At 35.9% G+C, this 27,759-nt stretch overlaps 1 protein-coding gene across 1 annotated transcript; it reads right to left on the bottom strand.

The window, feature by feature from the left end:
- Positions 1–349: 349 nt before the first annotated feature.
- Positions 350–27,759, bottom strand: LOC141430786 (uncharacterized). The gene is made up of 2 exons (XM_074091642.1): positions 27,431–27,759; positions 350–1,704 (listed from the first exon to the last, which is right to left on the bottom strand). Exons 1-2 carry the CDS (start codon positions 27,589–27,591, stop codon positions 429–431), a joined length of 1,437 nt encoding a protein of 478 aa, XP_073947743.1. The 5' UTR covers positions 27,592–27,759; the 3' UTR covers positions 350–428.

The raw sequence follows: 27,759 nt of genomic DNA, 5'->3' as shown, positions 1-27,759 counted from the left end.
ACACTTGAACTGTTTTATTGAGTTAGTTCCCGGTTCGTCGCAAATTCTTGTTTCGCCGAATATTGTTTATGTCAAATTAATTTTATAAAGGTGAATATTAGATTTCCATACTTTTGTTTGATTTTCTATAACTAAATACGAAACACGAACCAGACGAATCAGGGACTAACCTTTATTATAGGTAGGTAGGTGAATCAATCAGTGAAATGAAAGTACAATTAAATTTCGATACGAATTTTTAATATACATTTATGTCAGGTAAAAGTTGTCCGCTTAGCGGCAAGGTACATGGACACAATAAATTAACTTAACAACTATATCAGTCTAACGGTCGCGCCGAGCGCGTGGCTTAACTTAGTATCACAGATGAGTAGAGCGGTGGGTCGGGGGGCGAAGTGCACCCGCGGGGCGCGGGGCGGGGGCGGCGGTCACTCGTCCGAGGCTGAGGACAGCTGGGTGCTGCCGCCAGAGCTGAAGGAGCCGCGGCACGCCCCCGCCTCCGCGTTTCCCGGCGGCGGGTCGGTGCTGCCCGAGTTTCCCGGAGACAGCGTGCGCAGCAGTTCCAGCGCGGCTCGCGCTCGCTGCCCGTCCGCCGCCGCCGCACTGGCCGCGCCCGCGCCGCGCTCCCACGCGCTCTTCTCCGGCAGCAACAACCGCCGCGCTTCCCTTTGCACACGCCGCGACCGCAGCGCGAATAGGAACGGCGATGCCGCTGCGGACAGCACCAGCAACGCCAGCGCCGGCGTCCGCGCGTAGTCCGCCAACCCCGGCGACACCGCCGATACCACTGCAGTAATCGCATGTGGAATATGTAACATCACCAGAGCCCCCGTCAGAATCCCCACACGGGCCGCGCGGGACTCTTCACGGTATCGGAAAAGTGATGCGTTTGAAATTCGGCAACGGAACGACGTAATCCTCGAACCGTTTGTTGATGGTATGGGTGTTCGCGGCTGTACCGCCAGCAGCGGCGCCGCCAACAAAGGCGCTGAGCTCACCGCTGGCAACCCTTTCCTCAGATCCTCATTCGATTTCCCGTCTTTTCGTGTGTTCCTTAAACTCGCGACAGAAGGGCATCGGCGGGGCTGATCCGGAGGCAGCAAGAAGGGCCCGAACTTGCGGTCAGCGTCATCCGCGCTGTTCTCAGGGACGTCTATTTTAAGTGTCAATCCTTCGCTCTCTTCAATGAGATCAGGTAAATTGGTTGGTGGTTCGTGGAGCTGCAGCGCGCTGGCCCCGTGGGCTCGGGCGCGGAGGCCGGAGGAGCGCGCCGCGCGGTAGATGCGCGCGTACATGACGCAGACCACGGCCGCTGGGGCGAGTATACCGACGATTAAGTACACGACAGAGTAGGCCAGCTCGACTCCCTGGACGGCGGGCTCGAGCGGGTAGAATAGGCGGACGACAGCGATGGCGGCTCGGACGGCGGCGGCGGAAGCGGCCGCGAGCCAAGTGGCAGCGCATAGCACGACGGGGCGCCGCTGGAGGAGGCGGGTGTGGCAGCGGAGCGGGTCGGTGACGGCGTGGTGCTGGTCGAGCGCTATCAGCGTGACGGCCAACAGCGCCGCCAGGCTGCAGGCTGCAGCGGCCGCGTCACCGGCTTCCACCCACGGCGCCGCATCCACCGCCGAATGCTCCCCGAACAGCGCCGGAGCCAGAAGCGACGTCGTCAGCAAATTAGTCGCCAACAAGTTAATGACGAACCTGCAACAACAGAGACGTAAATTAGGCCCGGTACGTTAACGGCGGGTCATATTGACACGCCCTAGGTGCGTCTACAAACAGAGCATGTAACCTGCAGCGCAGTTTCGCAAGGTTAAGTCAATATTCGGGTAAAGTACGTCGGTAAAATCAGCTGGTTTACGGCTCTGTTCCGATTTAAGTAATTAATACGAGGGAACAAAGGTGGAGATTAATCACGATTGGTTTACAAATACACCGATGCTCAATGGAAGCCGCAGTTACGATTGGGATTTATGCCTAACATTATTGAGTTACACGCCATAAATTGGGCACGTAGTTGGTATTGTTGGGCAAATTCTGGAAGTTTAGCGTGCCTTGTGCCTCGGCCAGCTCTAGCCTTGGTTAGTTAATCACACAATTAAAGACTAATTGGGTTTAATAACTTGTCTCTGTTTTGATTACTTACAAAGATTAAAATAGCGAGATAATCTGCGAATTCGATTGATGCTTGCCGAACTTTATGGCACGCAAACAGCAGTGGAACTTGCTGTAATTTTCCGCGGAGCAGGTATTTTTTTACATTCATTTTTTTTAATAACGCAAGTAAATTCTGTGGGCATTTGTTAACCTACAAATTAATTATATCCTTATCCTGAATTTAGTTGTGAAACAGATAGTCAATTGCAGTAGTTCCGAGTGTGCGCAACCGCCGACAACAATACGGTTACATTAATTACAATATAAGTCATTAGAATGTTAATAATGGCTGTACGTGTAACTTTTCAAGGAGCCGTGATGAAATGGTTTGTTTCTGTTTGATATTAACATAGATGTTGTATTTGTAATTCTTTCAATGAAACTATGTGCATACTATTTAAAAAATTGGAACCCGTAAAAAATATATACCTATGTATTGAAATAGACACAAACATTATTTTTTTCTTCAAGTAGTTTAGAGACCTCGGACAGTGTCTAAACTCGTCAAAGGTCAATGACATTCGACCATCTGAACAAAATTACTTCCGATTTTTTGTTTGTTTCTATTAAGGAGTTTACGTAACATTATGGTTTTTATGAATGACAAAGTAATCGTTTAGCTTGTTAACTTAGGTTTAAACAAGTTAAGAGGCGTCACCGTTTAGTAAGTTTGAAGTATTTTTTTTTTATTCGACTGGATTATAAACGAGCAAGTGGGTCTCCTGATGGTAAGAGATCACCACCACCCGTAAACATCTGCAACACCAGGGGTATTGCAGATGCGTTGCCAACCTAGAGGCCTGGGATACCTCAAGTGCCAGTAATTTCACCGGCTGTCTTACTCTCCACGCCGAAACACAACAGTGCAACCACTGCATTTGGTATCAGTGGATCAGCATTTAAATGATTACCTATTTCATTAATTCCATTTGACGTTACCTACCACGTTACGACTCAGTTTTCTAGTGTCATAACTGTACGTAAACAAAAATTAATGTCTAAAATGTTTTTAACCAAAATTACCTACTACATTAAAACAACTAAAATTTAACAATATTGAAGAGACCAAAAAAAGGAGTAGAACTTTTGACAGCAATCGCGTTAGGTTGGTAATTGGTAGTCTATGGATTCGAAAACATTGAGCACGTTCCAGAAAACCAGCCAGTGTCAGCAATAAAGTCACGAAAAATAAGCTTCCTCATTGTCAATGTTTTTTTTTGTTTATTCCAGCCAGGACTAATCACTTCGTTCTTCGTTCTTCGTGAACCTTGCCAAAGTCAGCAATTGGCAAGGCTCACGAAGGTAAGTAAAATTATATTTCGGGAGCGGATTCTATTTTTTTATCGCATCTCAAGGGAAGGCTACTCAATTTGAAACCTCGCATTTATAAACAATCCTCGTAAATGGCTGATTGAGAACATTCAAGTATTTGACATGTTTATTTGTGTTGAAAGTTATTGGTTTAAATTGACTAGTTATACCTATCAGAATATGGGGCAGTGTATTTTTAATACATCGGAACGAAAGACGCACGCTAAGATGTTTATGTTCCGCTTTCTGGAAACGGAAAATGCCCATAACTTTCTTTGTCATCGGTACCAAATTTTTCTCTTAAGTGCTACTGTGTGGTTTAAATTAGATAACAAACCTAAACGCCATCGTGATAATAACTCAGAACCAAGTTCCCACTAGCAACATATCATGGCCGACCTCACTATAAAACCGGAATATTCTTCCATCACATGCATTATTTATTGCCCTAGTATCAAATTGACCCTCGAGAATTATTTGAAAATCAAATCATGCATAAGTTGTACAATTGCATAATTGCCGCGCATGTGTTTCTCTCATACATGGAATCACTTACAGTTGCATGCTTTTATGCAGTGGGAGCACACATTTATAATAAATGCCTGGATGAAGACGAGCCTTGGAATGCAAATTGTCTTATGGCCTTTCATTGATTGATTCAGATAAGAAAGTGTAATTGCTATTGAATGTCAAATGTTGGTTTACGTAACTAAGCATATTGCTTTGAAGAAAAAAAAACGTTTAATTTTTTTCAGATTTTTAGATAACTTTTTGTAACTTTTCAGTACTTATTTCCTTTAGTTATATGTACGCATCTAAGTACAAAATAATGAAACAAAGACACTTGACAAACGTTGAGATACGTGGACAAAAGTGGACATCCCTTTAAGGGATCTCTATCAGTCAATGTTTGAGTGAATCAGAAGAGATATCTTAGTTGAAAAACTATTTTTATTTGCGATTTCGACAGTAATAACTAAGAAGTGTGTCGAGGTCAATATTGATTGTGACTTGTTGACGGCAAAGTGCATAAGTGTATTGTCAATTTTACATAATATATTAAAAAAATAACCGATGCTGAATAAAGGTAAACTAATTAAACATTAGACTAGATAAAGTGGACCTTGATACAAATAATTGAGCTAGTTAAAAATAGGTAAATAAGTCACCTTATTCATAAAAAATGTTTTGCGGCGAAGGCAAATGTCAATGTAAGAGACAAATGAATGTTATAACTATCGACATTTATGTATAGAGTGCATGTTTCTTACATCAAAACGGCGCACAAAATTTGTTCACAGCGCAGATTTGTGAACCTTTCACAATAGTTTGTTGATGTCCGTGACAGGGGTTGTGTCAAAATAATATTGATGATTGATGCGCCGCGCGTTTTGTTCCAAACAGCCAGTCTAGTGCCGTAAGGTACATAGATGTTAATGGTTATAATATAACCGTTTATAAAGCGCAATATTTTTATTTTGATGAATCACACTGACGCTAATTTTCATGTTTCGTATCGTAGTCGTACATAACAGAACTCTTATAATACGCAAAACCACAATGAACAATTTAAGTTTCTTAAAGTCACCCGTAATATAACCAGTATTTGTTTTATCTAATTTATTACCGTTCTCATTCCTGTTGTCATTCAGTCACATACCTTTTTAATCGAGTGACAACACTTAAGAACTTTCCATTAAGCCACTGAACCTATTATTGACTTATGTTTTTTCCGCTACTCTAACCCAGATTAGTTACTATATTGAACTTTTTTATTGATAACATTAGAAATTTTATAATGCTACGAATCATTAGCCCACTTTTATAAACCTTGAGACCAAAAACACGCTAAATTTATTTCGTCAATGACACACAGATAATAAAATATGAAAGCGACAAAATCAAAATGGCGACAATTTCATATTTCGAGCGACTGTCAAACATTTATGAATCGTTAATTTTATACATCAATGGCACTTTTCTATTATTCCATAGACAAGTGACCCATTTTATTTTGTCAATATAAATAAATCAACATTTTCAAATCGAAAATTACGTTAGTTTTTTTCTAAATTAAACTTTGAATCGTTACAAAGTGGTTTTATATGTTTACGAATGCTCGAGGAAGAAAAATAAAGCTTGCCTACCGGTATGATAACTTTTAATAGTAAACACAGTTATTTATGGACACATAACTTAAAAAGTTGGCATTTTAGATCAAGGTCAGGAAATCCCCGAACATTGAAACGTAATAAATTCGACGTATGTTATGGGATGTAAACCGTCATTGACTTTAATGAGATCCCGACATTTCGACGCAGTAGCATGCATCATGAATGGTCGTAGAGAAAAATCCGATAATTTTATTGGTATATTATTTATATCTCAATAAGGTTTTATTTAGGAAATATCGCTAGATGGCGCTCGCATCGTGAGGTCCGTTTGACAATGGCGTCGCGCTCGTGATTGGATATCACAAGCCAATCGCAAGCAAGACTGAAACGTCAAATGGACCTCGCGATACTAACGCCATCTAGCGACATTTCGCCTGTCGGAAAACCGTCATTAGCTCTATTCTGATGACTCTTTAACATTTTCATTTAAAAAAAACACGAACTCTTGCCATGGAGAAAAAAAATCAAGTCAATTTATTATTTATTTTTGAACTTTAATTTTTAACATTATTATTTGAATTGGTAACATGTGAAGGGAGAAACTATAAATCACCAATTCACCAATAACGGAAAAAATATAACCTGAAAATATTTACTTTTAATAGTGTATTTAAAGTACCTACTATAGTAAATGACAATAAGTAACATTAATAAATAGAGATAAAGGAACCTGAACATATTTATGTATTGATAGATTTATCTAGGTATCTGTTGTTAGAATATTATAATAAAGTAGCTAAAATGTATACACGCGTACTATACTTACAAATTCACGTCACAATGACTTGCTATTCATAATTACGTCAGTACATAATTTATAATTATCTCATAAGACGAACAGTCTACCGATTTTACCTGTTGTATTACGTTTAACAAACATGTTTCATACAAAAAAACTTAACATGACTATACATTCATAAATAGGTTGTAAATGACCTTTTGACCCTATATTTTAAGGATTCTAGATGTTAAATTGTACGTCAAAGTAAAATTTAATTTAGATAAGCCACCGATAAAGACATTAAAAATACTGTAGGTACGCTTAGGTACTTATGCTGTTCAATATAGACTATTGAGTACCTATTGTATTGCACTGTAAAACAAATTTCACCGTGCGGCGTAAGCACGAAGACAAATCGGAAGGTATCTTTTCAAAATTCAAATTAAATCCGCCAGACAAAAATAAAGCAATTTTGAATGAACGATACATTTTTCATTCACTTCCTATCGTCATTGACCATGACCGGGTGCCAAAACGGCATAAATCGCTTTGCGTACTGGCCGCATAAATACATTCGAATGACGACCATGGATGCTTTATAAAATTTATATGAGATTAAAAAAAACGTTAAGTTTTTTATTGTATAGTGTTGTTACATAAAAAATGCTTTTTTACGAGTTGCTAAGGCCCAAGCACTAGGTACCGTTTCCAGGTGAAAATATTAGGTAGAACAGAGAAATAATTTTCAATTCAAAGGCGTTGTTAACCAAGAATTTTATTGCTTAAGATTGTATTGCTAGGGTTAGATTGTTTTGACAGTTTTTGGCAAGTGGCACGCGAGTCAATGAACAAGGGTGACGGACGTACAATACCGACATGATATTTTGTGACACGCCCATAGAAACTCTTGTCAGTTTGACACCAGTTTGTATGGGTGTGTACACGAAATATCGGGTCGGTATTATCCGTGCCGGTAAATAGTGTCACCCAATAATTTTTTTTTTAAATCTCTAGCAATGCCTATTTTTTTTCATCGTCGCAATTAATAATGAGAACATTAGACAGATTCGCATTTGTTCGAATTCTATTCTTTAGACACCAATGAGCAAAAAGTGAACGTTTTTATCAGATAAATTATATTCAAAAAATAATTCGAAGGCATTGTTAACCGTGAAATTTATTGTTTAAGATTTTATTATCAGGGCGAAGTTCGTGTGTCATCATTTTGACATTTTCTTCTCACATGTCGCGACAATAAATACCTACATAAGGTATTTTTTTAATTAAACAGTTTTTTTTCCATCATCGCTCAATCATCAATTTATAATGAAAACTTTAGACAGATTCGAATTCTATTCTTAGTTACCATAAACACGTTTTCATTCACCCTCTTTTATATCATGACTAAAGCTTTTCATGAAAGCAGCCAGTTATTCTTAATTACCAGTCGGCATGGAAAAATGTTAGTGAACGAGCGTTGGTGTGGTACATAAACAAATCAAAGCTTCCCATGAGCATTACTTTTAAAATGAACTAACTAATGTTGCCTACATAGTATTGAAAATTTTAACAACAGATTTATTAACTAGGTACTTTGGTTTGTTACTAGCTAAAATAATCATGATGTGATCGAAATTAGCTACTGCAGCATGTATCTACTTAGTCACGTCAATTCGATACGTCTCTATTACTACATATAATTTATTACCTTGCTTGGTCAATTATAACATTATTATGTTATCTTCATGCTGCTGTGGAATATTCTGAAGCACTTGACATCGAAATTACTTGTGTTTTGTTTTGTTTACCTACCAGGCCACCATGAGTTGAAAACTAGTAGTCGCTGCTGCACCATTTCATCTCACTGATTCCTGATAACCCAGTACATCTTCTAGGTTATGTTAATGAAATTTTCTACTTCTGCTCGGCTGGTTCTGATAACTTCAATGATTATGTGTATTTTTCCACATCTGTGCATACAAATTGTATGTTTACATTCCCTGTGATGGCAACAAAAATTCTGTTTTTGAAGACATAGATTTGTCAAAAAAAAGAAGTGATGGCCGAAAATCGATTCAAACGCATCGGTATCGAGTTGAAATTTATCTCTTATATGCATATGTTGGTCGTTAACCGACTAATTGGTAAAGTAGGTTAATGCCAGTCCTCGTGTTGTATAGCTATCGGGCTATGTATGAAAGCCTTATGTTCCTCGAGTTGAGTAATAAAGCTAATTGGTCTGTGGCAAATTCTCCTTTTACTATTAATGGTAAGACAAGATCCGCTATCAGTTATTGGGTTAGAAATACATCTAATAAAGAAAGCGCTATATTTTCTCAAATCATTCGCCATGACGTAATGCATGATCTCATTGGTTTAAATTCATAAAAACTGCAGCAAAAACAATGAATTAAATGAACCGAGGTACCAGGAGCGCATAGCTTTAAAGAATCAGGAAGTATGTCGGCTACCATATGAGTATTTATTAATGAATCAATTAAGAAACAATGGTTACATATGACAATATATTCAACCATTAACGCTTAGGACTGATCTAAATCACTTTTGTGGGCGTCTTAAGGTGATTCCGCGCATCCGTGTTCTCTAGGGTATTTCCACAAAGCCTATCATTACTAGACACGCTATATCAAAGATTTAACTAGTCATGGCTATGTTTAAGTGGGACTAGGTCTTTAGTAATCTTTATTTACAACAATTGCTTCTAAGAATGAGATTTAGTCATATAATTTCAGTGATAACGCTAAACTTAATACTTAGTCATAGAAAACTAGTAGACAATAAAAATTGCTGTCAATTAATTAAACGATAAGCCAAAAAATGTTATGACTAAGAGTTGTTATTTAATAAATCCATATTATATTTACCTGCAGCTTTAGAGTCATATTCGATAACAAAGGGTTCAAATAGTTATGTAATGGGCATACTTGTATTATGGAAAACCGCTTATTTCCACCTTCGTCTGGTAAACAAACGTTGCGTCACTAAGACTTCCAGCAAATTATAACGCCCTTAACATACGGTTTTACTGTATGACTAAGATCTTGTATGGAGACTTGTTAGTCTGGTCGTTTTAAGGTTAGGTGTAAACGAAAACGTCATTCATAATAAGTTTTTGGTAAAAGTTTCATTTTTAATATAAGCTTTTTTTGCTGACTGTATTTTTTGTTGACTGTACTTGTATTGTCACCTAAACTACATTTGCATACCAAATTTCAAGTCAATGCCATTAACCGTTAAAGAGTTCCGTCCTGTGGAGACGATCCTGGCCGGACTACCAGGATGTCACTTCCAAATATTTGATTGACACGCAATTTACGTAAGTATACCAAATTTCAAGTCAATCCAACTACTGGAAGTGGGTCGAATTCAACTTGCAAGATTTAATTACAGACAGACAGACAACGGGATAGGTGAAATTAAATAAAAGCTTGTACGAATAAAAAGGTACAAAGCTGTTGCATAGAAAATCAATCTGACAGATAATGATGATGAAAGATGGAAAGTGCCTCCTGTGAAAACGGTATGGTGTTTTTTTATTTACACCGATTAAGAAAATAAATATGCCATTTTTCAGTCTAGTCAACGTGTTAGTACTCGTAGCTTTTAAAATAGAGTTAAAAATAAACGTATACTTTTTGGAATGAGATTTTTCTTTTATACCTGTTTTGATAAAATTCCTGCTAAAATATGTAATAAAAGGTATAATAGTAGCTACTTCTTAAAACGACATACCTGAAATGATCGTAAATTTTCAGGCAAGATTTAGGTGCCAATTTGCTTATGTACGATTACTTATTCAACAAGAAATAATAAAAACTTCATCGAATATGCATTAGACATGATTGTTTTTGGAAGAAGATAAACAGAATTAATTCACTAAGTTGAGTATGACAGTATTATTATGTACCCACTGAAAATGCTTTTAGAAATGAACCAAAACAAGAGGTTACTTTGGATTCATTGTGCGTATAACAATATAGTATTAAGCATAATAATGCAATTTTCGCTCACATCTAAATTAAAATTACTCTAACACAAAACATCACGACGAGGCAGGACGTTTATGAAAATCACGTGTATTTTGGAGTAAAAAGTAAACGTTTTTAAAAGTCGGAAAGAGATTTTACAACAAAAATTTCAGGTGATTTTAGCGAAGAATCTTGCGACAAAATTAGAAAACAAATAACAGGTGACTGATAGACACTATAATCTATAATAATAGTATATAGTTGTCCATATCAGTTTGGTGTCAGTACAGTCTCGTCATTTTAATATTTTGAGTAGGTATGATGAGATAACGTTACAAAAATGTCATCTAAGGTCCTTTATATAAGTTAAATATCACATTTGGGTGGTCCAGATAGAATGGTCCTTATCGACTCCCATTAAACGTTAATGGTGGTAAGAGATATGATTAAAGAATACCTTAACGATGCCTCACGGTTAAGACGCGTGATTTTATTAGCCAACATAATAAAACAAAAATTTCACGTGATATCTAATTTGGGATTACAATAGTTTGTTTTGTCACATTAATATTCAATTTAAAAAATTACTGATAAAATGGCAGGTTGAACAAGACAGTAAGTTATATTGTAGTATAGTTCGTACATGTTTAAAACATGACAGACAAGTTTTAAATCCTGTCTGTTACTTTTTTTGGAGTTTATGGCTGGGTAGCTTAACGAGACCTTTAAGCCAACCTGTCACTTAGAAAAATGATTCAGTATTGCCTGGTAAAAAAATCTATTTATTTTTCAAGTTTCACCGGATTATTGTTTGTTTAATCTATGGTAACGACAAATTGTTCAACCGTTCCAATGACCCGCTATGCTTCCAGTACCTACATAGATAAAAAGGTAATTTTGTTAACGACATAACTCATTTGCATATTACGTTTTATTTCCATATACCACATGAAGGGCTTAGTAGTATTTTTTAGAAACACATCGCAGTGTATAGATTATTTCCGCTTCCAAATCAAAAGTCAATATGCAAACAAAGAACGCTGACAGCAAATAATTTTATTTAAGGAACACTTTGTAAAACAATTACGCCTGCATAAGACATGAACGTCATTTCGGCTAAATTTTTCATTTTTATTTTGTCAAAGAGTAGTACTGTCGTCAGCGCGTGCGCACGAGCTCGCTCTTTCACACTTCGACGAAACGAGTCACACCAAACTTAAGTTTTCATTTCACATTTGTTAATAGTTAAGAATTATCTTCGAGCCGTGTTTATTCAGCCGCAAAGTTTAGTTTGTTTGGACACCGGTCCTTACCGGCCAAAAAGTTTGCCATGCCAAAATATATTCCAATACGGCGTCCCGTGTTCCGTTTTGGCGCTAATGTGCCATTACTTTGCGATTAGCACCGGTAGCCCTTGTAATTCGTATAGTTAATTAAGGCTGTCAAAAGGCGGGAGTGGAATTTTTTATCGACAATTGACTAGAATTTATAATCTGTGGCGATTGTCTATGACTCAATTTGTGGGTGACAAGTGCTGAAAACTTGGCAGCCGGTGTCAATAAATCTTTTTGTGAAATAACTCGATTTGTCTTTTAAAATTGAGTAAGTACAAAGTTTCTGGTCAGATAAGAATGTGAATTGAATGCCTTGTAAGACGACGAAAACTTTAACTTTAGGAAAAGGAATGACTACTTAATTTAAAGTTAGAAATAGCCACAGTTAAGTGGTATAATATGTTGAATGTAGTGTTCTGTGATGTTTTTGCTGTTCTGGTATCCCGTAAAACCTGTTTCTAGAATATGTACTTCAAAACGCTCTCTCTTTAATCATCGTGGTTCTATTAAAGCTACATTCTCATCTAATATGACAAATAAACAACAAAACTTAATTGCTTGCGTATTACGTAACCATGTATGGTGATATCTTTATTTTGTCTAAGGTTCATATTTTAAATGTGTTAAATAATAAGCCGCAAAGTCACTACTAGCGAAATGTTTTGTATTTTAAACCATAAAAAAAAACATTAAAATGTCATAACGTGATCATAAACCATTTTTATCTGCCTGTTAAAATTCTACCCCTTATTACAGAGGTACTGTTTATTTTAAAAAGTAGAGCTTTGAGTTTGAATTCAAAAAGCGATCGCAAAACAATTTTCACGAACTCACGAATGTTTATTGATGGCCAGTTATTTGTAGTGGCTATATAGAATGCTTTGATAATAGAAGTTACAATCAGATTGACAAATGACTTGGTCGTAATAATACCCTGACATTGGCATTGATTTGAAAGTAGCTATTTATATCTTCAATATTATTATTACGTAATCTGTTTGTGGTGAAGTAAAAAAAAATAGTTCAGTGAAATTGGATGTGTCTTCAGTAATTATCAGCTTTCCAATTTGACCTTTATCGTTATAATCTACGCGTATGATAATGTCTGACGCAGAAAAAAATTAACACAGGAAATGCTTAATATTACGTAGGAAATACGCAAATTGACACGCGGTAACCACACGTTCCTAAAAGGTTGAGGGCGGATAGTGTCTTTAATTTATTTTTTTACTGGCCGAGTTGAATGTTCGCATTCTTTTTAATTAGCCATTCCATTTTCAAAGTTCGCGCCAGGTTCCGCGGTTGACGGGAAAACATCCAAATTGAGAGCAAAGTTTGATCATGATTCAATTAAGTGCCAGATTTATGCAAGTTCAGCCCATAAAGGAGTCATCGACTTTGAGAGAGTTTAGAAATTAACTTAAGGGTTGTATAAAGCTGCCGCAATTAGTTAGTCTCGCGTTAGCGAAAACAATGTCACAGATAAAGTCGTGAAATCCAATTACCTTAAAATAATTTGGGACAAATATTAAGTAATAATTAATGGCTTCCTTTGATCTTCTTTCACAATTTATAGAATTCGTTTTAGAAGATTTATAAATTATAAAGCGCAATAATTAATAAATACTTACTGCTTTTTATTTCCACATTTACCTGGCGGAAATTGCATTAGAAATTATTGTACGTATTGTGTGAGACGGATGAAAAAATTTAGCCTCTTAATATCTGCAACCGAATCCATAGACAAAACGACGGTATTAAAAAAGTTACTGACATTGTACAAAGCAGCGCCCATCTTTGTCTACGTTCCGATGCACGCGGCCTTCGACAATGCTCAATGTTGAATAATGTAATTGATTACTTAACCATTTAGGAGTGTCGGCACCGCCTTTCTGTTTATATAAAGCACAATAGACTTTTCAATTTATTTGTGTTTTGAAGTGGGGATATTTCATACATAATTCAATCCAAATGCCGTATGTGATCGAAACCTTTGTTGACCGCAAGGATGAATGTCGAAACTGAGGTGCGTAGGAATAGTAAGATTAAAAGTTAGCGGGAAAAATTTGTTTTTTTTATTGCTGGCCAGTGTTTTATTTGTATTAAATTAATAGACAGTAGGTTGTGTTTTGTTTTTCCGCCTTCATTTATTGCTGTTTGAATTCAAAACGTTGCTCCTAATAAGGACAGAACGTTAATGACAGTAATGTAAAGATAAATAAAATATCAAGGAAGTGAACGTTTCCAGAGTCCGCATAGACACTGACGTAGGACAAGGCTCAGAGACGGTGAAAGGCTTTAATATTTATTTAGAGTCGATAACTGTTTTTGAATTAAATATATGCTAAACACCTTAAAAACACTGACAATGAGATAATCTGATTAGTTCTTGTCGGTGTGAATAACGATATTACCATAAAGATAATACTTTCGAGAAAACTCTTGACAATCGCAGACATTGAACTCGGTTCAGTCAGTTTTAAGTCGGTTAAGACACAGACAATGTTAGGCATGTTGCACCTCCACAATGTGGGCTTATTGTTCGAACGGAAACGGTTCAGGTGCTGCCCATTGTTTGGTTCAGGCCTATTGTTACACGTCTACTCAAACTTGGATGAACCTGAGCGGGAAAATGATTCCAAATTCCAAATCAAACCCGATACGAGCGAAGGGACAAGATTTAAAGTATTAGTACTTAACTTTTTTTCGCGGCAGTATCTGACGATGCCAGTGAGCGATATTGTTTGGTTTTCGTGAAAAGAAAAACCACGTTGCTTAATGCTTCTTGGGTTTTTTGACAATTCAAACTCCAGACGACAATTCTATTTCCAAAACTCACAGATCCTATCGGGCTATTGTTACGTTTGAAAGATAAAAGGTCAGTTTGGGTTGGCAGTACGATTTTTTTTAGCTAAAAGGCTTTGTTATGTAGAACGTTATCCTTTTGAATACAACCAAGGTTACAAGCGCGGTCAATAGTCGATTGCAATTAACTACAAACCGTGAAATGATTTTGATTATAAGGAAAATTTACGGTGAATTGATCAGAGAAGGAAAACCCCGAGTTAGTTAAGAAAAAAACTGATAATAAGGCCGAAGGATTAAATGAGTTGACTAGAGGTGATGAGGTTACAGAGTTTTTGCTAGTCAAAGTAGCGTAGCAATGGGTTTATAAATAGTATGACACCTTCCTCTAATCGTTCTTAGTGGACTTAAAATAAATACTATATAAATCGCTTCCAATATCGTGCAGCCGTTTGAAATGATTTTTTCACTTTAATTATGTAGAGAAATTGAATCTCTAAATTAATCGATTTGCATTTTTGTCGTTTCTTTTGCCAGTGCTTCAAAAACTACCGTGTCTTGTCTATGGTACTACTATTAATAATAAGGTCAGAACTCTATTATGACAGACACAATGGAGTACAAATAGAACATTAATGGAAAGGTTTCTAAGGTCGGTGCTCTTTTGTTTTTTACATTCTTTCTCTTGTTGATCAACCTAGTTTTCATGAAGTTCGGATACCGCACTTTGTTGTAAGTAAAATGACACACGATTGAAGAAATCCCGTGGATTTACGCCCTTTTAGGCTAGGATAGGTATCTAAAAGCAGGATTAGTTAGACGCCAGATAAGGTAATCGCGGACAATCTTAATCTTCGGTAGCAAACCTCTTAAGTCAGTTTTTGCATATTTCTCACAGCATCTTAGTGACCAGAAATCTAGAATTTTCTATACGTAATTTTTGTTCTCGTTAAAAAATAACTCACTACAAAAGGTACTTAGTCCCATAAATGAGTTGTTAATATACCAAATTAAAATGTCAAAGACTTATTTGGCATAGAAATACCAAAGTACAACAAAGACCCGTCTCAAACAATAGCACCCATTAAAAGAGAAGCAAAAGACAAAAAGAACCTCTATTAATGAGAACATTTCAGACATCAGTGAGCTCACTGGAACCGGAGTTACATCATTGAATGGAAGACAATAATTCAAAGTGAACCATAAAAATACCATTCATTCCATTAGTAATCCAAAGATAAACGATGGGTTTCCGATATGCTCACCTTCACCTGAATATCCCGATGAGACAGCCGACCTAATTTAATATTATTTTTAAACATGTTTGTCTAAAAATATATTTAATTTTCGTGTATGGATACAACGATTATGAGTAATGTTTCCGGCGTTAGGTAACATTTGGCGCCAATTTGCTAATGTCACTTTCGTTCAATGAAATTTAATCATAGACAATGAAAGCACAGATAAAGAAAGATTAAATTAAACGTTCAATTAAGAAAAAAAAAGGAGTTAACTTTACAGCACACCTTTGTTTAAGTAAAGAAAGCTAAAATTATACTATAATAATTAAAATTATGTAATCAGCATCTCATTCATGCTCTAATTACATCGTCCTACTTAGACAAGATAAAAGAATTTCTATCCCAAAGGAAAATAACTCTGGTTATTAGTCTACCCTTGGACCAAATTAGGAGAGCAAATATTTGCTAAAAATAGAAATTTTATATGAACCTTTTTGATGCCGACGGATTTTCTTTTCTAAATAAAATACGTTTTGGTATTACGGCCGGGATGTTAAGTAAGGGTCCATTATTAAAATTATTTAGATTTCTTTACAAGTCTTTGTCTGTCACCAGATATTTTCAAAGAAAAGTGTGCTTTTTTTTGTAATATCAAAAAAAAATTATGTTCCTTGTTACGGTCTAATATGTATAGGTACACATAACGAGTTATAAGTTATTTACTCAAAGAGTATCTTATAACTTTCTTCTGTAAGTTTTTCACAAGGTAGCTAGTTAAATTCATTAAATTGACATCTTTACCACACAAGGTTAACTGTTAAGCAACACAGAAATTTGTGTTAAAAAGCGAGGTAATTCCAATTCCACAATTTCCGACGTAGCCAACAATCGAGGATTAATCGAACAATGGACACTATTGCTTTAAAAAAACAATTCACATCCTGTTAGGATAACCTAGTCATAACATGAGAATCAGTACTTAAAAAGATACATTTCCATTCTACAAACGCTTTGATTTAGACTCTATGTCCAAACAAGTAAGTTTCAGCTTGACGGTGACGTTTCAATGTATATAAGTCGTTGTCAAAAATTACGTTTTTGACTTTTCTTTTTAATTCCAGATATTAGCTGCTGCTTATGTAACTTTTGTTCTCTGTATCCGAAAGATGGCTCTCGTGTCCATTACTTTATTACTAAATTCCGCTTCTTAAACTAAATTTATTTGCTTAATACTTGTTTGTATTAATTTGAAAGATGTCTAGATTAAACGCTTGGAGTTACGATAAGATGCGTGCCAATTTTGATTCTGTATATCTGTCAATGACAATCGGCAAGGAAAATTACTAAGTACAGTGTGTACACCAGAATTTAGCAAATCGCGGTTTGATAAGATTGAATCATGCAGCCTAGACTACCTAATGATTAATATAAAACATTGAACTAATTAATGACATTACGATACCACTTCGCAATATCGTTGCTTCATTAACCTCATTTTATTATTGGCTAATTGAAGCTGAGCTGTTTACAGTTTAATTCCATTCAAAAAAGTTACTTATTTTTTTAAAGAACAGAGCTCAAGTAACTAACTTAACAACGTTGCGTTTTCAGTGACAACTGTCAACGGAAACGCAAATGAGTAGTATTTGGTGCTCACACGAACTCGGCTAGCTGCACTAGATTTTAGCTAAATGGGTCAATGGAAGTACTAAATGCAGTTCCATCAAGGCAAAACCTAGATTTACCTAGCGTGATAGAAAGACCTCGCTATAGCTATTTGCTCTTGCCAGCAAATCATAAATACTAAACAATAACCCAACAAAACGATGGCATTATAACCTTTTCCAATGTCAATTTTGTCTGTGGTCTATTAAAAAATTGCCGGGTTTCTTGGTTAGTGCACCTGATTTTTCTCGCGTTAAATTTCAAACAAGCGTTCTAAATTTAAAATGTATGTATACTTACTCCGCTGAATGAAGTAACTTCATCCTGGTGAGTCATTTACGAGTTATTCCAACGCTTCTTTGAGAGAGAAACGGCGGGATAGTCCCAACTGGACTTAAGTTAATTTTTGAAGTGGGGGTTTACCTTTAAAAAGGTTAAGTCAGCTTACAAACTAGTCCATGTCCATGTGTTTATTGAGCACCGTCGATAATAATAGCAGTGATGAATTGCAGCAATAAATTTGTTTGAAAGTCACTGACCAATGACTATTTATTAGTATTCGCAAAAACTTTGACCACAATGTTAAATGTGTTGTTCTCGGTACATAAATGATAATAAGAATCGATTGATGCGACAATCACGCGATGAACACAAACTAGCAAAAACGATGCGCATCATTTGAGGACAATCATTCTAATTATAATTAATCGTCTACAGGAATTAGTGTTATAAATACTATCCCTTTTGTATTTGTCTTCTCACGATGTTGAGCAAAAACTGGATCACATTCTTTGCTGAGAATTGAAAAAATTAAACTTTTTTAAATTCCATTTAATAGTCAGGAGACTAGTTTTCTATGGCTTTAATGGCATGATGTTTATTGAACAATTTATTTTAAGGTTAAGATTTATGAATAAAACCTTTGTTCAGGGTTAGAACGGTTTAAACTTTAATTACAGCCCTTCGTTATCTTTTCTGCATTGAACTATATTAAACGTCTATGTAAGGCCACTGGCCATAGAGGCCATATGCATTGCTCTCTAATTTTTTAAACGGCCAATTAAAATTCAAATAAAGAATGCTTTGTTCAGAATACGTGTGCAATAGAGATGAAAAATACGCTGTCGTTTGTCAAATTCTTTGCTTGCTCCAGAAGCGTTAGTAATTAGTATAGGCTCATTTATGGATTATTATTATGCATAATTTGTACATGCAACAATACAATTTACATAAAATACTAAAAGCAGCTTAAATGCATCCAGTTATCTGTTAACACACTGTTATAGGTACTATTAAATATGAATTCTTAAATGCCACAGAAGTGTCAGTCAACGCAGTTCTCGCTTAGTCTTCGTCGTAAACGATGAATGCTATTCACATTTGTATTAATTTATCACGAGAATATTGCAATTTTTCGGGATGAAGAAAAGTTGTGATTGACAACAAACTGACAATTTATTTAAAAAAAATGAAGAAAAAGTAGGTACGTGGGAAAACAGGGCGGGCAGCTAGTTTATATTATAAATATAATACTCGTCTAATGGTGTGTCTAGCTCTAGCTATCCATGACGGATTACAGTAACGCGAGCCGAAATGACAATATGGCATTTATTCGTGTCCATGGCAGCCCCACCTTGGCCGTGAAAACCGCTAAGTAATTAAAGCGATTGTTGAAAGATATTCATTCGCTCATTGTTCTCTAGCAATGCCTTTTCAGCGATTTACAATGACTTAAGTGCTGCCATTAGTTATTAAACTAAATTAAATCTACTGTTAGTCTCGTTATTTCATTATGAAATTAAATTACACTACCGCAATCGGAAAGAAATTTGCATATGGCAATACTTCTCTAAAATTTTAATAATCGAACGTCACGGAATTCAACAGTGAACGTCAAATTTAAATTAGGAACAAATTGAAAAGTTTGTTGAAGGAATGTTTTTTAGTTCCTCTGATAAAGTAACTTTCAAGAATTCACTTAGCTAATGCGATGATTAAAAGCCATGAAAATCAAATAAACATGTCTGTCCACTATTCGTGATTTAATACCGGTTTTTACGAGATTTTAGTGAGTCATAACTCGGATAAAAGGTCACTAACTGCTTTATGTCTAACCATGTAGTTGTCAGCCAGACCAATTTCGTAGCCCACACCGTAACCTCATTAAAAAAATTAAAGAACTAAAGCTCTACGGTTTTAAAATGTGCCAACGTTTGAGTTCACCGCGTTGCCGCCAACACGGTTGCAAACAGGTAATAAAAAATGTAATGATACCTAAGTTTGTTGTTACTTAAGCTGGTCATACTCTTATGGTACACCGTGGCAGTTATCTGTGCATGTTTACCTGCGTACGTCAACTGAGAATGAATTAAGTATCAAATTTGTGCTAGTCGCCTGCGCAGGTCTATCCTCACAGCTTCGATCTACCCGCGAAAACATACCTTCTTAGGTGAACCTCTCTTTAGTACCTTGTTTTATTAAAATGTATTTTTACTACGCCTACAAAAAATAAAAATTCTCGAAGCATTCTTCCAAATGTTAATTTTTCATCTGCAGCCTATTTAGTTTTGCTAATTTAAGCCACGGTTAATCAAATTTAACACAAGTTCTCCAGTTGAAGCGTATTTTCAATAATTTGTTCAGGTAAGTAATTTTAACACAAAGGAATCAATGTTTGAGAACATTTTATAGTCAGTTCGTAAATTATTTAGGTACTAAAAGGAACCATGAATTTCAACAAATGTGGCACGCGGTACGATTTCCGTTCCTATATTGTTATTCACACGGTAATTTTTGGACTAACATTCAACAACATCCTACGATCCTATAATGCAATTCTAAACAATAATTATGTAACATCCGTTCCAATACAACGTAATTCTTTACCCAGCTTTAAATATCTGATAGCACGTCAAAACTGAGACTTTAAAATGATTTAAATCGATTACGGTGTGGTAAAATCGGGCCGAGCCTTTTATGCTAGTTTTATGCACGTGACATCTTAATTCTTGAAAAACAATTCGCACTAAAACGTCAATACCAATCTGGAAATGGAAAACTAAATGTTTATAAAGATTCATCCTTTACAATGTGAAATATAGAATAAAAAGAGGTTCATTAAAACTTCCGCGGGATGTTCTACAAATTATCAACCCGACCCGACTCTATCAAGATCAAATCGCTTTCAGGCACCAGCATAGTTTAAATTATCAATAAATTGGAAATAATACTTTTTCGATTTTATGAATTCCGTGTGAAAGGAATCGTCTTGCGTTTAAATTATAAAACAATTCTTGAATCGATAAAATTCCCTATGGCCCAGTTCGAGCGAAATCGGTACAACGGTTACGACATTAGCGATTGTGTTCGTACTTGTTCGTACTATTTTACTATAGCAACAATTGTGTATTTGCCAACGGCCACGCGCACTCAATGTGTCAAATGTCAGAGAAATTACAAATTTAAATCTATGTAACTCCGGTGATTGAACCAATGCACGAGGAAGCGTGTGCAAGACATTTCAAATCTTGCCGTTTAGAATAATAAAAAGTTTATGCTCATTTTAAATCGTTCAGAATTTAACCTCATAGCTAAAACATTAAAGTTGTTTTCTGTCTGGGGGTAGGTCTGGGAGTTTGTCGGTGGCCAGTACGAGACGTTGACGTGACTTCGCATCCCAATCGATTCCATTTTCGACTCGGTCTACATGCATACGATTTCGAAATTCCTTTTAAAAAGCGTTATTTTCGTAGCGTTCATTGTCAATGTTACTTGCACAATCCCACTCCTTATTAAGACATGAGAAACCAATGGAATTTAAAGTCCATTTAATTTCGTAATACGTAATCAAACGGAATTTCCATACGTGACAATCTGCCGATTTTGCGTGTATCTGTATAAGTAATCGTGATTCTAAGATTCTAAAACAAGGCATGCGTTGGAAAGTGACAGTTGTTTTTGTTTCGCCTAAAGAAAGCTATGACATCAGTCATTTGTCAAAACTGCCAGTGACCGGCCATACCGGATCTCATAGATATAATATCTAGTTTGTCTATTATTAGAACCAAAGCTCAGGGTTCCGTGTTTGTATTGATAGAATAATCATTTTAATTCCAATCGACGTTTTTGTTGCTGGCAACCCACGCCCACAGCAAATGATCTATCCGGACAAAGCGTCATGAACTACGTCCTACCTCTATTAATACACATGCCCTTACTTGACTCCGAGCTTCTAAAAATGGAACGACACGAGCTTTTTGAAAAGGAAAATTAAATTTTTGAATTTCGAGCACACACTTTAAAAGAAAACATTCTAAATTCAAAAATTATCTTTAGCTTGGAATCTAGTCCCACTTTGTAAAATGATCGTCCCAAAGTTGTTTCCAGTCAGTATATCACGAAAAGTGCTCATAAACATTTGACAACTCATTTAGATACTGTAAAAAGGTGAAATGCTTTCAAGCACTCTGGCTTCAAGATATGGTGTCTTGATTGCTCAACTAACGGCTTTTTAAATAGCTTACATTGGACATTTCACAGTATTTAGATTGACATTAGCATTTGACATCAATATAAGAATTATTGCGCTGATGACACCCATATCATCACATAAAGACGTATCCAAACACATTCTCCACTAAATGTTAAATATTATACCTTACAATACCAAAACATTACCTCAGAGTTCAACAGAAAATTAATGAAAACAATGTAACTTCGTTTACAATTTAAATTTACTAACTGTAATTTGTCTTCAAAACTCGTTGATCGAATGAATAATTTATTTGAAATTCAAAAAAATAAGAATACAAAGAACGGCACAGGAGGCCGATGATATAGTGTCATCGGGTCTATGCCTAAAGTTTTTTTTTATATACCCGTCAAGTGCAACCCTCAGTACGGCTCTTGACATAGTTTCCTGCCAATACCAATTGATTGGCGAGGCCTGTACAATGTCTTTGTCAAGGAATTTAACGAGTATCATACACACTTATCTTTGCTTTATTTTCATTTGTTATCTCCTAACCCAATTCTGGTTTGACCTTTTTACTAATCATGATTTACTTTAACTTGAAGGTACTGCGTAAAAAAACTGTAAGTAAACTTAAGTAAACAAATTTAATAATAACCCAGGAAATAACAGTCAACCTCGCCGTATCCTTTCAAAAGGTTAAAAAATTACTGCGCCGACCTAAAAAACATGGCTTGTAAATAATACAAAAACTTCTAGTTTGATTTTTTTTCTCTTATATAATTACTAAGACATCTGAATTATGAATGGACTTCATGGTTGGTCAATGACTGTAAGTACTGTACACGACTGTAACACCCAATGCAAAACCATAGACGTCAGCGTTTTTCTTTCAACTAGCTCCATAGTTCGCAAATTTTGTTTATGGTCCAATCACTGTTCTTTTCTTTCACATAATTCGTTCCACATTCAAATTTCAAGAACTGAAAAGGAACAATACTATTCAAATTTGAAATCAGAAACGGTCGACCGTTAAAATGTTAAACTGAGCATTTGAATGTTACAAAAGAACTTAATGGAAATTAAAATTCGTTTCCATACTTAGTGGTTTCTAACGCGATTTAATGTCCCATACAATGTTTTACATAACCATTTTACTATCGGACATCAATGTTATTTATTTTTATGTATGAATAAAGATTTATAATGTAAGCCGGTCTTCTTTATAACAGCATATTATTATTATGTGTTAGAAATATTTATGATTATACGCAATGTCTACTATATTATCATTATAATAATCAATAATATGTTAAGAAAAGTGTTAAAACAATACAAAAAATACGTACTGCGTAATAAAAAAATACGGGTATTTTTAACGCGTAGAGCAATTTAAAAATATGTAAACTCATCGGTATTTAATAAGTCATAATTATAGGCACACGACAAATTGTTATGATAACTTAGATGAACTCAAATTAATTGCTATTCGTATTATTACGTGTATTGTCTTTGTCTAACTACGATTATAATATTATCACTTTTAAATCCCATGAACAAAAGAGACTATCGGTACTTAACTTATTAATTCTATAATTGCGAAGGTTTGTGACTGTATCCGTTTGTTATTCTTCCCGCTATAATGTCTGAATGAAGTTATAAAACTAGGATTTCGGGTATAACACATTGGTTAATTTTAATTCTGATATTCTCACGGGATTAGGATGTGATCTACGCATGAAAAATCCCGAACTTTCATCTGCTTTATCGAATCTTTTATACACTATATAAATGAAGACCGCGATGTATTTTATTAGGAATCTCTGTAGGAATTTAGTTAAAACCCCGGAAATTCAATTCAACTAATCAAAATAATTACTTTATCAGTCTGAACGAAGTTCATAAACAAAATGAACTTTCATACTAACGGAATTTTAAATACAAGCGATGCTCTTGAAAATCTAAAGATAAGAAAATTTTGCAATGGCCGTCGCAATCGATACAAAAGTTGCGTTCTCACGTGTTATCGTCAACGTGAATATCGTAATTAGGAAAGAGAATATGTGACTTTCTAACAACAATGTCAGTGGAATATTTTCTTGTAAAAGGGAACGGAACTTTGCTATCGTCATTCCTATAGATATGACAAAATTTTATGCCAAGTATCAACGAATTGGTAGTGGTACAACTTCATAAAAATAATTACAACAAGTATTTTCACTATCCTTTTCCACTATCATTTTGCATTTTTTGCGCATTTGCTAGCGGAGAAACAATGTAAACATATTGTCGTTCATTGATATTGACCTCTGTAAAATAACACCTGAATCAATCAAGTTTGTACTTACGTAGTTTTTTATTCCTTTTCAATGTTTCTGCGTCCAAATAACCTGATTTTTGGGTTTTCGCCATTGGTTTTTGACGATTGGCTATTAATTTAATCATTCAAAGAAAACACAAGTTTGACTTCAACTCTTTATACCTCAGCCGAGGGACAACATTAAGTTTCAGCCGCAGGACGTCTATTTTTGGAAATAGACCTCCCCACAAAAAGAACTTATGGTATTTTCCAACTGAAGGCAAGTTTGATCCCGCAGTATTCTCGAGGAAGAATAAAAAATATTTAGCTGTAGGAAACGTGGAAATACCTTCTTAATGCATATTTGTGATCTTCAAGGTACATGTCATGTCTATCAAAAATTTCAAGTATCTAGCTCCATCTCCCTTGGTCATTTTGCTCCTTTGTGGATGAAGATTTCTCAAATATTATTATTTAAGTGATATCATGTTACCCAAAAGTTGCCTTTGTCAACTCTAAAATAAATCATTCTAACAGTTTAGCCTTCAAAGAGGAAATTACCTCATCATTTCCTATGATGCAAATTTCCATCACCCCAGAAATCATTGTCAACGCCGCCACCGCTTATTTGGCTCCAATCCAAAACTAACAATATTTAAAATTAGAAAAAAAACGCAAAATTTACACAAACACACAAACATCAAGCCTGTATTCCCAAATGGGGTAGGCAGAGCACACGAAACGTTGCCGCTTCGGAGCCACTTTTAGCAAAATTTTAAATTATAACTATTCTATCAACGAATCTTTGAAGGTTGCATATGAACCTGATTGCAAAGTATTACAAAATAGTCACGTTATAAGTCTTAAAGCAGGTACTAACAAATTAAATCAATTTAGAAAAAGCGTGAACCTTCGTCTCAATGAGCCGTTCGTGATCTCACAATAAACGAATGGTGACATTTCACACTTAACTAAAATCTGTGCCAAAATACGTTTAGTTCACCAAATTGTTCACCTAACTCTAAACATTTCCCTTGGCGCAGTAATATCTAAGAAAACCAATTTCGATTGTCATCATTATTCATCTCATAGCTTCCTGAGCATACATATCATCTTTCACACGTCTTTTATTTTACTTAGCTGAAGTCAAGCTACCTATTCAAATATATTTACTACAGTGTTTAGGTAAAGTTCATTGACCTGTTAATTAGACGGAAAAGGCCAAAAGGTGCTTGCAAGGGACAAGACAATACCGAAACTAGAGTAATTGAATAACCCAACCGATTGCAAAATACAGTTCTCATGAGAACAAGACACGTTTGCAATGCCATTCTCAATTGGCCGAGAGTTATAATTTGGGGTCAGTGATGAATGAGTCATAGACTTGGGACCACGCGATACTGAGATGAGAACAGCAGTAGAACTCCACTATGTTATATAAACAGAGGCAGTAATTACTTAACTGGTCAGAGACCTCAAAGGAGAGGATAACAAGAAACTATGTATATTGATAATGATGATAACAAATAGTATTTACTAGCAGCACGTGGATTGATATAACCAGTAACCACAACGTCGGTGCGCATCTACTCTCATAATTTTCGCAAGTCATAATGTAATGTTTGTCATATTTTTGTTTAGAAATTTTTAAATTGTTATTTTGTAGAACTCTATTTTAGGTTGTTAGATTTGTTTTTATAACAATTCTGAGTTATGAAAAACAATACATTATGACAAACATATTAGGTACATTACATTATGAAATGCGACAATTACGAGAGTCGATATGGACCCCCACAAATCCCACAATGTAGACATGACATTTTGCGTTTAGTCGGATCCATTTCAAATTAAAACTGGGGCTCATGTTCATGTAGAGACGTTTTGTAATGGCCGGTATGACCGCTTGTCGGATCCTTCGGACTATTTAGATAAACAGACGATTAGTGTCGGGTTGGACATGAGATATACCATTTGTGAACTGATCTTTGGACCACACGCTGCAGTGAAGGACAGACTGACAGACCAGTTTAATGAGTTTCAAGAAGCGACGGAATTTCTTTATACCGAATATTTATTTGGAAACCGTTTTTCAATTTGTATAAATATTGATAAACAAGTCGCTTGAAATAGTTATGACTGTTTTTTTTAAGAAGTAGGTAAATTTTGTAGTTCAACACTGCGTACCTAATGATGATTAAGTTAAGTATGAAGTTATTAGTTTGATATCAGTACATACTTACTTAAAAGTTTTTGATGATCATGAATGTTTTTAGTTCCGCAATCAAGATATTTGATTTTTTATAATTGTTATCGTATATCCCGAATTGTGTTTATGTTAACAATATTTGTGTATTACAAGTACGCTTTGCGTCATTGAATTCTGACATCACAAGCAGCACAAATAAGTCATGAATGGCATCAAACAGTTTGCAAATTAAAGTCTAGCGGTCTGCTTCTTGACTGGTCTTAACCGTTACGAAGTTCGAATGCTTTTTATCTTTCGAATGGGAATCTGGTGATGGGGCGTGACCTTGTCTTCTGACGAAACGAGTCGAGCGACTGTGGGAAGCAGCATGCAAAGACTTAATTAAATACAGTTGCTCGTTTAGTTTACAAGCACTCCTGTGTTAGTCGTAAATCATGAATCGCACACGCAAGATAATAAAACGAACACGGTGCAGCCAGGTAGACGGGCCGATCCAACCGACACTAATAGTCTAATAATACTATGGGTTTTGGCTCCCAGCCCGTGCTAGGGATGTTCCTAAAAAAACAGGGGGGATTTTAAATGACATGTCACTCCGCGATGACAATCTGAGTCGTGCATGCCGTTGGAGGCCGTTATTGTTTGAAAAGTTCGATTCGGGTGGACTAACGTCGTATTTCGCCTTATTGGTTTTGTGTGATGTCAGTAACGTTGCGACGTGTTATTTCGTTGTACCGTCAGTTGGCAACAGCTCTAAATTTCTCGTCACACCGTGCTTTCGTGTTGACAGAAAAATTGCTATTTATTACTTTCACACGAATATTGCAGCTATCATGCCAGCCATTAATTTGCTTTAGTTACTCGTTTCAAGGATAAGCCAATGATTTATCGCACAAAACGGCTCTCTCTTTTCGCATCACATTACTATTTATTGGATGTTCTTTTTAATTTTGCAAGAAACTTTACTCCATTCGATTTTTCAAAGTCGATGAAACCAGCTGATTCTAAACCGAAATATTAGGACAACAACAGTTATAAAGTTCAAACTTACCGATTAGAAATTGTCCTAAGCCCGGGTCGTCGGCAGAACACGAGCAGCGCCAAGGAATTAGCGGCCGTCGACACCAGGTACAGAGCCAGGAGTACAATCTCCTCAACCAGCCGGTCCTTAGCTTCCATCCCCTCTGACATTAACGTTTGTCCAAGAGACATGAGAGACCTTTCCAGTCAATAGTCATCACTATAGCAAACACTGTCACGCAACTCAACACTTTCAGTTCGAAATACAATCCAAGTTTTGTAGCAAATCGCTGCAGTATTGGTCGCGTAAAGTTTTTGAGAACACGCCGGTCAAAGTGGCCGCGTCTTTCTCCTATCGTG

Source organism: Choristoneura fumiferana, chromosome 9 (genome assembly GCF_025370935.1).
Source record: "Choristoneura fumiferana chromosome 9, NRCan_CFum_1, whole genome shotgun sequence".
In the NCBI taxonomy this organism is placed as follows: Eukaryota; Metazoa; Arthropoda; class Insecta; order Lepidoptera; family Tortricidae; genus Choristoneura; species Choristoneura fumiferana.
The sequence above is the reverse complement of the archived record's forward strand: the minus strand, read 5'-3'. Positions and strand labels throughout refer to the sequence as shown.